Source organism: Chiloscyllium plagiosum, unplaced genomic scaffold, assembly GCF_037043375.1.
Source record: "Chiloscyllium plagiosum isolate Xiang-an unplaced genomic scaffold, Cpla_swu_hap1 HiC_scaffold_11, whole genome shotgun sequence".
Taxonomy (NCBI): Eukaryota; Metazoa; Chordata; class Chondrichthyes; order Orectolobiformes; family Hemiscylliidae; genus Chiloscyllium; species Chiloscyllium plagiosum.
This window is the reverse complement of record NW_028270149.1, coordinates 68,066,911-68,079,698: the sequence shown is the minus strand read 5'-3', so window position 1 is coordinate 68,079,698 and position 12,788 is coordinate 68,066,911. Positions and strand designations below refer to the sequence as shown.

Sequence of the window (12,788 nt, the reverse complement as noted above, 5' to 3'; positions counted from 1 at the left end):
CCTGACTGCATCTGTGGCTTTTCTCCCTTCCTATAACTGCCATCCATCACAGCCGCTAGCTCCTGTAAATTCCTTATTGCCTTTAACTGTCACTCCAACCGATCCATGTATCAAATAGGATTCACAATCAAAGACAGTTCCTGCAGACTAACATGGAAACTCTTCCTCAATTCCCACATTCAACAGGAAGAGCAAATCACTCTCCAGAAGGCCATCTTTGCACCTTAACAAACTACAGACCCAGAAAATAACACCGTCTTATTGTTCTTAAAAAAACACTGTTCAAGGTTAACTTAATACTTATGGCTTATATTTATAAATTATTTTACAGTTTGGACTAGTAGCATGTCGGTTTTGTCTTTGTTTCTGAAGTGCTTTAATGATTAACTTCTAAGTAGTATTGTAGCTGCAGTGATTTTCAAAAACATAGTCAGAGATAGTTTTTGAAGACTGCTGGATTTTTGTTTCCATTACTAACTGATGAACTTTTCCAAAGTAAAGAGCTGTGCTCAAGGTTTTCAGTTTAGAAGGTTAGAGATTGACTCTTCTTTTTCTATTGATTGGAGGAAACTGCGACACCTTAAAAAATTTATTTGAATTTCAGTTGACAGTTTCACAGAAAACTTAGCGAAACCTGGATGTCTGAAACAGCATTAAAGAATGGACATAATTTAAGAACTATTAAGAAATAGATTATTTCAGTGTAAGACATTTAGCTTTAAAGTGTCAGGCCAAAAGTGTTTGGTTACAACCTTGAATGGATTATTTGAAAATGAGAAATTCTAAGCTCAGTTGCGAGTTGAGGAATCAGTCGGTAAATCTGAGACATTGGTTGTTCTGTCCTTCACTTTGAAACCAATTTAAGAAAAAAGCCCATCTGGAAAAGCAATCTATTACTCCCTTTATAAGTGCATTATTAGAAACTTCAGTTTTTCATGGTCAGGAGATCACTATTTTTATTTGTTAACTGGCATGAAATCATCAAAGGCAGCATTCTCAAAGAAAAAGACAACTTCATAACTTTCAAGTAAAGACTGAATTACCTTGCAGTGATCTAATGTCTGAACAAAAAAGGTCTGCAATAAAGAGAGCAATGAATTTTCTGTTAAATATGTTGTCTAATCAATAATCTGATTTACTGTGTTTATCGCACGTGGAATCTAAGTTCCACCAATTCTACACTGTCATATTTTCTGAATACAGTCAGTTTTGTTCTGTGACAGGTCTTCTATTCTTAATTTACTCAGCAAAGGAAAATATGTCTAAAATTTCAGATAGTGTCTATTTATGGGAATAGAAGGGAATGCTCACTTTAATGATCAAATTCACAAAGCAATGATCCTGCTGCCTTTTCTGATGAGAATGATTTATGCCCCAACATCTCCTGTACATTTTCTGAAACAATAGTGCTGTGCCAATATATGTTCAGATCATTCTCCATGCAATTCTATAACAATACTTTCTTAGTAGCATCAAAAACCAAATAATCCTACCAGAAATTATTAAACACAAAGTTGGGCAGTCTGTACGAGACTGAATGCCCCTTAATCGTAATTCACATACTGCCCTGAATACATACTGGAATTTTAGTACGTGAAGATTGCGATAAAAAGCTCTCCAGACATGATAATTTAAATTGATTTTCAGCACATGGTATGAACTGCAGTTGAGTTCACGTTCTCGTATTTTCATGGTTCAATTCAGAGGTCATCAAAAGCTACATTTAATTAAATTTGCTTAAGAAAGGTAAGGAACAACCTTTGCACAGCATAAGTTTTCAGAAATATTTTAGTATTTATTGGAATCACAAGAATGCAGAATTTTCAACTCACAAAACACTTAAAAAAAAAGCTCAAGATCCTTTCTCTCTATCAATTTGTTAATTCATCATACTGAAGATTTGCCCTTTTTCCTATTTTTATTTGCGATCAGAGGAAGCATGCTCTGGTATTTGATTTTTCATTTCAACATTTTCTACTTTCTTTTAAGACTTTTCTTCTCTCTCCTACTGATGGCACTGACTGCAAGTCACATTCCTCAGACAAAGTAACCAGGATTCACCTGAAAGCACTAACATAGTACTGGATGGCCAAACCAGTTCACAAATATGCATTTTCACCAGGATTTGCAATATAATGATCAGATAAAGGAATTATGGCTAATTTTTCTTCTCTCACCAGAAGCATGGAGAAAACTTAAGCATCATGGTCAATGAACACAGATAAGAAGAGTTAAATTAGTTGAAAATGGACATTGAATCTGTGGCATTCCTGTGACTTCACTTCAGAATCATGTTTACACTGGACAAACTTCATGGGTAACTTTACTCTTCATTTCTCTTTCATCCTGTCACCATTATTTTTCACCTTTGTAGGAATCTGTTTATGATACATGTGCCCAAGTTCTTTGCTACTACTGGTGGGCCAAGTGTATTTTGAGGAAAAATTTCACCTCAGCTATTTATAAAATTTCAAAATGATTGCTAGGAGCAGTGAATATTGTCAGCAAGTCATTTGACAAGTTTCTGCACAGTAGGCCAGTTAGTAAGGTTAAACCAAATGGAATCCAGGGAGAGCTAGCCATTTGGACACAAGATTGGCTTGAAGGAAGGTGACGCTGGGTTGTTTTTCAGACTGCAGGCCTTTGATTAGTTGTGTTCCACAAGGATCTGTACTGGGTCCACCGCTTTTTGTCATTTATATAGACAACTTGGTTGTGAATATAGCAGGAACGGTTAGTAGGTTTGCAGATGACACCAAAATCTGTGGTATAGTGGACAGTGAAGATAGTTATCTCAGGGTACAACGGGACCTTGATCAGATGGGCCCGTGGACCGAAGAGTGGCAGATGGAGTTTCAATGTGAGATGTTATATTTTAGAAAGGCAAATCAGGGCAGGACTTATACACCTAATGGAACGTCCTGGGCATGCTGCCATACAAAGTGCAGGTTCTTTGAAGCTGGAGTCTCAGGTTGACAGAATAATGGAGTTTTGTATTCTTGCTTTTATTGCCAGTACTTTTGTTAGGCCACATAAACCTCTTGTTAAATTTGAAAGGGTGCAGAAAAGAGTTACAAGGATGTTGGAGGGTTTGAGTGAAAGAGATAGGCTGGGACTATTTTCCCTAGAGTGTCAGTTTACAAAGTCATGAGGAGCATAGACAAGGTGAATAGGCAAGGTCTTTTTCCCAAGATAGGGGAGTTCAAAAACTACATGGTATAGATTTAAGGTCAGAGGGGAAAGATTTAAAAGGGATCTAACAGACCTTTTCACACAGAGGGTGATGCATGTTTGGAATGATTGCCAGAGGAAATGGAGGAGGCTGGTACAATTAAAGACATTGGATGGAGAATGTCATAGGAAGAGTTTAGAGGAATAGGAGCCATATTCCTCTAAAATGAGACTGCATTAATTGGGGCTGTCTGGCCAGCATGGACAAGTTGGACTGAAGGTTCTCTTTCCATGTTGTATGACTCTATGATTCGATAACTGCCATAGTGATAGAATGCTAGATTCTCAATTGACAGATCATATTAATTTTTACCATCATAGTGTGCCATCATAGTTAAGATGCAATAAACTCACATATGTATGGAACAACTCATCTTGTACAACTATTGATAATCATAATTTTTTTTTTAAGGACACTGAAGTACCATAGCTGTGTAAGAATTTTATTTGTGCCTCAGATAAACTCTGTAGGTAGGGCTGTAATACTGACAATAGCAACAGAAAACAACTTTGCTGCAGGCCAGATCAAGTAAGGAAGGTAGGTTTACTTCTTGAAAGGACACCAGATACTACTTAAGCTTGCATTTAGTATTACTGATTTGTACCAACGTCACACAAGGTTCCCCTTAGGCCATCTTGACAATTCGAGAGTTTTCAAATAAATTTTTAATTTTCAATTGAGGACTTCAAAGAACATAAAACAATATTTATAGTTCCAGAGGCTTGAGTTTCATTGTACCTTTTGTCAATGCCTTTTCAAAAATAAAATGAATTTAAATTCATAAGCTTACCTGAATATGGAGGCATGATCCTTCTCCCATCTTGAGGACAGTGAGGTGCATCTAAACAGGCACAGAACATGACATGTAGCACTTATCAGCCAGGAACTACATATCCCTTGACAATGTGAGACTCAGTGAAGGCCTATCCACCACTCAACCTCTCGTCCTCACAAACACATGCAAATGCGAGGCAGTGACCATCTCCAGTAAGAGACAATCTAATCACCGTCCCTTGACTTTAAAAAACATTACTATCACTGAATCCCCACTATCAACATTCTTGGGGTCATTATTGTTCAGAGACCCAACTGGACCGCCAATTAAACACAATGGCTACAAGAGCTGCTCAGAAGCGAGGGATACTGTGGCGAGTAGTTCACCCCTGACTCCCCAAAGCCTGTCCATCATCTACAAGGGGCACGTGTCAGGAGTGTGACAGAATACTCCCTATTTGACTGGATGAGTGCAATCCCAACAGCACTCAAGAAGTTTGACACCATCTAGGTCAAAGCAGATTGCTTGATATTTTTGTGCGCGTGTATGTGTATATGTGCACGCATATGTGTGCGTGTTTGGATACAAGTACACTTGTATGTGTCTGCATGTGTGTGTGTGTGTGGTGATGAGCAGAGGTTTAGTAATGCTCCTGGGTAGAAAGAGTGAAGTGCTCTCCAGCTGTCATTTAAATGTGACACACTGAAGTTGGAGCTAGGAAAGTTGGTACTTCGAGTGCGCTTAGCCATGAAGTTTGGCATTTTGCCCACAGATGATTATGCAATGGGCTGAGAAGAATGTAATTGCATGAGAAACCCTGACCCTTCTGAGCAGAAGAATCTTTTGCCTTAAGAGTCGCCTTGACAATTAATCTTTTTAAAAAAATCCACCCACTTCTTCAAAGGATGTGAACAGGAACCATTCTGATTAAGAAAGGCAGCCTGAAGACTAGTGCCTGTGGGCAGCTCAAAATAATCAGACTACAGCATTGCAAAAGGATGAATGATCCGCTATACTCTGTCAAGTTAAGGGCCATGTCAATGCAATGCTAACTTTAACTCCTAAGGGCATGAAACATTGTAACTTTGCCACTGCAGTAAACTGTCACAGCAATACTGGATGGCAGGCATATCTGTTAAAATGCTTCATGTGCACTGAATATGTCACAATTCATTAGAGCACTTGTTTCACAACCTGGACCATAGTGGAATCGGCTCTCTCCCATTTGAGAAGACTCTCAATTAAAACAGAAAAGGATCTACAACACTCAGTGCCTCATTTACTATCAGGTTACCGACTTTTCATCCTAACCAGCAGAACGTCCATATTGATAGTTTTTTTGCCCAAAGATTGCATGGGAAAGATGATAATAACAAAAGACAGCTTCAATCAGTACACTGGAGATATTTCAGTTGTATACTTTATAAAATTTTATATTTTCTTTCACCTACTCAAATTTGTTGATAAAATACATGTACGGTTTATTCCTAATCCTTAACGCCACTCTTACGGATAACACAAACATTCACATCTCAGTTTGCCTGCCTATGCAGAAGAGGAGATTGGATATGCACGTGTCAGGAAGAAGCCTTCATTCCACCATTCACAGCTACACATGAGGTGGCAACATCTTAGAAATTCTTGCATAATGGCGGTGGGCTTGATGACAATGATAAATCTTTGTGGCTTCATAAGCAGTCTCTGGGTCCCACTCCCACTCCAGTGGCCAAAAAAAAAGACAAACTAAACCCCAGTTCCACCCTCGGACCACCTTAGACAGCCATCTCAGATGAAGAAGAACTGGGACCATCAGAAGATGCACTGTAAAAGATGTTCCTCCCCACCCTTGATGCACAGAGAAAACATTTATGTTTTTGTGGTCATTTATCCACAGTTGACTCAGGGTCACATCTGGTCAGCACAGCATCTCATAAGCCTACACTAAGATACGTTTAAATCTGCTTTTGGAAAATATTTATTAAACAATCCAATTGTGATAAGAGTTACACTGGAAACCAATTTAAGACCATCACCCCATCCTGCAGAGTGATGCATTAGCATGTACTTGAAGCGACATACATATATGATCAGAAACTTGTTTTATGCAGACAAAAGGAATTTGTACACACATTGCACCAAAAAGAGGTGACAGCCAAACTCCACTCACTATCCTATGGCAATGCCTAGACCAATCAGAATTGACTTGCCTGGCTCTGAGAATTAAGATTGACATTTAACTGCTCTTGCTATATCATCGTGGCAATGATCTTTCAACCAATGAATACCTTGTTCTTATTCTATATTAATTGCTGTCATACTTTTACAAATCCATTTCTCGAATCCTGCTTCTGATGAATGCAAGATGAAAAAATGTAACTTCTAGTCTCCTTTTTGCAATAATCTGCACTGCCAAGTACGTTCTTAATATTGAAATCATTTTGGGACCACATATCAATATTATGTAGAAACATGTTCACAAATATAGCACTTTTAAGACATTAATAAGATGTCTTGTTATCCATGAAAGCTTCTGTTTGGTATCAGAGATAAAGAACAAAAACTAATGACTGCTGATCATCACTGGTGCTCACGTGAAAACTTGTGGAGCTATGTTCGAAGCACTGAGGCTGCCAGACACCACTAGTCTCCGGGAGGAACATGATTAAGTGCAAACTTAAACTGATGCGCAGTCACTCGGACTTAATACTGTGTTATTTCCTCACCAGCTCTCCAATGAATGAATGAATGTCTGCTGGTCAGAGATGTTGGAGAAATACGTGCATAAACCCCAGTGTATTTCCATGCTAAAGTTCTGGCTTGGAAATGGAGGAGGAAGCAACTGCAACAAAACTAAAAAACTTTACAATGAATGCCAAACATAATGGAAAGTCTAAATGTTAGGCAGGAATGCTTGTGTCCACATAGATTAGTCAAAATAACTTTCACATGTCGGATACACTCCATTTTACCCTGTGAGAATAACACTGTGCTGATTGGGACAAATATCAAATAGATCCAGCAACTGAAAACTAGGCATCCATAAGGAGCAGCAGAATGGTATTTAAACACAATCTGCAACCTCCACTCCATTTCCCCCACTCCCTCATTATCATCATGCTGGAGGACAATCAAAAATGTAGCATGAGTTAATAATCTGGTGAAAACACAGGATGACAGGTACTTCCATGCTAAGTAGTGGAAATCTACTACACATTTTCAGCTCTGATCTCCAGCATCTGCAGTCCTCACTTTCTCCTCTAAGTAGTGGAAATATCATGCAATAGACAAGGCTAAAGTGATTTTACAATTAAAGATAAGATCAAAACATTGCATTCCTATCCATCCGAACATGAATAGTGGTAGACAATTAAATGACTAACAGAAGGCAGACAGTCCATAAATATGTGTATCCTCAATGATAGTGGAGCCAACTGAACAACCTGAAGAGGAGCCATATTGGACTCAAAACATTAACATTGTTTCACTCTTCACAGATGCTGCTCAACCTGATGAGTTTCTTCAGCATTGTCGGTTTTCGTCACTTATTACATTCTCCAGTTTGTGACTTGTTTTGTTTTAGCTGAACAGGAATGTCACTGTGAATGTAATTTCAATGGGTTGGAGTGTTAATGAATATTAATGACATACTAATGAATGCAAACTACGTCCCTGACCATCACAGTCAGGAAGGACCATCTATCTAAAAGGTTCTGAGAATTTGATTTCAAAATTTTAAATTGATATCAGGAATCTCAAGTTAAACTGCCCAAACAATTAATTGGCCCCCCAAACTCCATGCCTGGCCCTTCTGAATGTCCTAGGCATGCTAGCAATGTTCCGCTCAAGGATATTCTTCACTTGTGATGCAACAGTACATAATTAGCTCCCATGAATGTCCCCCTAGTGAAGGAGAAAAGTGATGGACATGAATAACAGTTAACTGGACAAAGAAACAAGTGTCTGAAAAGAAGGAAGGGAGAGAGCCTGTAACATGCTAAATCTGTAATGTGGAGTTTGACTGATCCTATTAACTTGTAAGCACTGGCATGGTTTGTTGGTAGTAATCAAAGTTGAAGTGATCTGTTACTCCTAAAGTCTGGCTATATTGATTCTAAAGCATTTAGCGTGATTCATGTGGTATTACTGTGCTACTATTAAAGGAACTGAACAAAAGAAAACCTGCACAATGGTGCTGTAGGTCAGATTGAATATTAAATTGATGAGATTAAAGTTATTGCTAGATTTATAACGACCGTGCCACATGGGCTAGTTGCTTGGAGAAATGGGCAGAGATAGCATTAATGTCTTATCAATTTTGTGAGGGCTAGAGAACAGAGAACTAGTGATGTAAGGCGATCAAAAAATTTGATGAGGCTGCCAGAAGACAAATGGCCAATTACTGAACCTTAAGAAGGCAAGCTTGGCTGATCATGCAAGTAGCAAGTACTCAGGGTAGAAGAAACAGTGGCCCGAGAGAATAGCTAGCTAGCTGAAGACACAGCAGGCAGAACAACTGCTTGGAGACCAGAGGTGAGAGCTGATCACTCCCTCTCTTCTGACTCTCAGTTAATCCAAGGCAACTTTGCATGTGAGTATAAGTCTCATGAAGTGTAAGTTTCTTTTGAATTTTGTTCATAATGCATCATGCCCACATGGAAATTTAGGGTCTTGACTGGTGATACCCACAGAAAACATCGAAAACAAAAAGGGGACATTCATTTACAAGGTGTATTATTTCAATAGATTACTAACTTGCCACTCGAAGGCCCCAGCATTACCACTTGTTTATCAGCATCTACAAGCCAGTTCCTTGAAGCTTAATTCTTAAATACACTTTCCTTCGCTATACAGCAGAATTCTAGATTTATTGTTTGTTGCAGCTCCATAACTCATTGTACACTGGGCTGCTGACTCTTGTTGTAGTCGACAGCAATCCCCAAGTTAACTTGCTAATCTCAAAAGGCCATCAATGAAGAACACAGATTGCCTGGAATCTGGTGTGAACAGATGCGTTTATAAAAACCTTCTGTTATGTCATCTAAAGGATCCATTGGAAGCTTTTATATTCAGATTAATGATTGAAGCATAGGTCCCAATGTGTATCAGCTATCTGATAACTTCCAGTTTGCATAAACTTAAAGTCACAAATGTCAGTCACCTGGAAATATCCAGTTAAAACAATAAAAGGTCTTTCTGGTTACTAATTTTGCTGAGTCCTGTTGTTTTAACTTTGGCTGACAACTGGTTGAATGAGATTTGTGCAAAAGGTAGTGCTGACATGGTTCTAGCACAGCACAATGCATGGCCAGCTTTTAATCTTCTTAAATACTGCTTCTCGTGATGATCAGTATAACGAGATTTCACTATCTGTGTAGACTTTTTAAAACTATAAATCCTAGGCACAATATCTCAAAAAGGATATGGACATTTTTTCCACAAATTTATCATGTTCATCTTCTGTTTCAGGGAACTTCTTGATATCCCTTTCAAGACACTGGATTTGTCGTTCCATAGCATCCAAACTGCTCTTCAGGTTTTGTTCTGAAACTGAGCACAACAAAGAATTCTTATGAGAAATCAACCGCGGTTCAGAATATTTCAAAATTTGCTGACAATAACTTCCATCTTCTCTCGGCATTTTTAAGTAAACAAAATAATTCTACCATGTGCTGGACCATTTTCCCAAACCACAGGTTGCAACGTTATTCAGATTTAAAACAATACGAAAAATATTAAACAGATAACATTGGGAAGATATCACAATCACAACCAATCAGTCGAGTGTTGACACTTACTCATTATATAAATTATAGATCTAATACTTCATGTCATTGTTGTAATACCAAACTTTAAATAAAAGTGAAGCTTTGAAGTTGACATTTGATCTTCAAAATCTGTATCATGCTTCCTCAATATGATTTTCTGATCCCTGACACTGAAGGCATCTTTGTGGATGACGAATGACTTTTTTAAAAAATTCAAAAATCTTGCATTTGAGTGCATATTCTGTTCATATTTTACTTCATAGACACTTTCTGTGTCTATACTTCTAACTGTACACGCTCGTGCCTACTTGTTATGCTGTGATTACACCCTTCAGACAGTGGGGATTCTTTAGTACTTTAGTTTTATTTTATTTCTTAGGGCCTGACCTGTAAATGAAACTGAATGTTCACCCAACCTGCAGATGTCAAAATTGGCAATTTTGAAACTGGTTCCTATTTAACTTTAAATTGTAATAGAAACTCACAGTATTAGGTAAATGATAAGGACAGAAACTTCAAAATAGTCACTGGCTTTCATCTGTCTGTCCTGGTACAATAATCTCCCTTTCTCTAAATTTGCAACCCACGAACAACAGACTTGATCTTAAATTACCCACGAGCAATAGCAAGGAAATTGATGGATGCTTATTTAAGGTCACGTCTAGGGCAACATCATATTTCAAACATTTTCTTTATAATCTGTAAAGTTACGTCATCTCTTCCGAAGATGAAAAAGCAAGCAGCTGCCAAGCGAGAGAAATTAAGATGGATTAATCTCTAATTAACCCATGGTCATAAAAGACATACGATAATGCTATAGATGATTAACTAATGTATCAATTAAAAAAAATCATGCAATAATTCTTTCATTTTGTACTTCTCCCAAACAATGGGTTTTATTTAAGTAATCTGTCTCAGTTTCCATTTGGGTACAGAATACAGTAAAGTATAAGACAGTATAAAAAGCATTTCACTTGCTTAGCTCAAGTCTCATACTTGATATAAAATGAATCACTTTGCAGTCTAGTCTCTGTTAGTAACAGTTCAGTCCTGTGATTTGTGGTCATTCAATATGAGAATTGCATATGATATTACCGTCATTGCATTATCAGACAGAAAACAAGAGAACTGCCGATATTGGGAATCTGAATTAAAAATGAAAAATTGCTGGTGAACCTCAGCAAGTCCAGAAACATCTGAGGAGAGAAAGCAGAGGCAACATTTCAGGTCCAGTTCTGAAGAAGGGTCATTGGACCAGATATATTGAATCTGCTTTCTCTCCACTGATGCTACTCGAACTGCTGTGGTTTTCTAGCTATTTCAGTTTATTGCATCGAACAGACAGAAATGAGAGTCATTAAAAAACACAACATGAAAAACACTTGTGATATTGTAAAGTTTGAATTTTTTTGCATAAATATCAAATTCAAACTTTGATGAGATCAAATATTTCATTCTGTCACCAAAATACTGATGCTGGAAATTTGAGAAACAAGTAGTTCTGAAAACACTCATTAGGTCAGGCAGTAACTTTGGAGGGACAAGGTTTGAAATGTTTGAAGTCTTTTAGAATGAGAAGACACCAGAGATTGAAAAGCATTTGAACATAACAAGATAAGAGGAAGTCTTAGGATAAGAGGAAGTGCAAAAATAGTGGGCATAAATACGAGAAAATAAATTGAATTGGCTGTGCTTGTTTTGAGTGCAAAATGGGAGTTAGTTAGATGGAAGAAGTTACAAGGCATTACAGACAGCACAATGAAACAAATCAAAGATCACAGAGCTAGTTCCAATTGTTCATGAACATAGAGAAAAGAATAAAAATGAACTTTAAAATTCTAAATTTGCTCACCTTCTCTGTGACCTCCTTGCAACCCCACAACCTTCAGAGATGTTTGCCCTCATCTAAAGTTCTGCCCTCTTGAACATGCCTGATTTTAATTATTACGTCATTGATGGCTGTACTTTCACAAGCTCTAGACCTCTTCTCCAATCCTCACTTTATTCCTCTCCCACATCTTTGTCCTTTTAGACAATCTTTTAAGCTTACCTCTTTGATGAGCCCCTTCGTCACTAGATCTGATAACTCCTTTTGTGGCTTAGTGTTATTTCTGTTCTAATGTTCCTGTGAAGTATATCAGGATGTCTTGTGAAACTAAATGCATTATATATATTGCTGTTGTTGTTATGATGTGGAGGTGTTGAAGTTGGACTGGAATGGACAAGTTCAGAAGTCACATGGCACCAGATAACACTTCACCTGAAGAAAGTATGGCCCTCCAAATCCAAAAGCTTATGATTTCAAATAAACCGGTTGGACTATAACTTGGTGTTGTGGGACTTCTGACGCTATTGTTGCTGTTATAGATTTCATCAACAGCACAGTGTTCCAATACAGGATCCACACCTATGCATTTATTCCACATTAACATAATTCGACTTGTTAAAAAAAAACTTTCAACTAAAGTCTTAAGTTGTTGAAATTAGAATTAAAGTTAAAATACTGAGGACGTGCCTTGTGCTGTCCCTTATGGCTAGGAGTTGTGTTGCCATTCTAAAATGAAAACTGAATTTGGCCATCAATTTTGTACAGAATTATGTTTTATGTACAATGCACACATAAATAGATTGGTAAACAAAGATTGGTAATTGGACACTGATCACATATGGATCAATGACTTGACTTGAAGTGACAGATACCTCACGATGATTTAATTTTTTTCGATGTATAATTCCAGTGACTATACTTCGGAATCAATAGCTCCAGCATAGTGTGCCTTAGTTTGCTGTACAACATAATAAATGTGGATGCTTGTTTGTGAAGTATCATGATTATGTTGTTTAGGAGATGTGTGGAGATAAAAACAGTAGTAGGCCATTCAGCTCTTAGCCTGCTACAGCCTGGTTTTAGATCATGACTGATCTGTACTTCAACTTAATTTACCTAGTTTGAAACACTCCAGGATCAGCTTACCAAACAAAAGAATAGCAGACACAGAAATGAAGCTCTTTCCTG

General features: G+C 37.7%; 1 protein-coding gene across 5 annotated transcripts in view; it reads right to left on the bottom strand.

The window, feature by feature from the left end:
• The window catches only part of diaph2 (diaphanous-related formin 2), a 753,551-nt gene that overhangs the window by 187,161 nt on the left and 553,602 nt on the right, over positions 1–12,788 (bottom strand). For all 5 annotated transcript variants that reach the window (XM_087992147.1, XM_087992148.1, XM_087992149.1 and 2 more), the window contains one exon: positions 9,431–9,554. In XM_087992147.1, the coding sequence (XP_087848273.1) occupies positions 9,431–9,554 (124 nt within the window). The remainder of the gene's footprint in view (positions 1–9,430; positions 9,555–12,788) is intronic.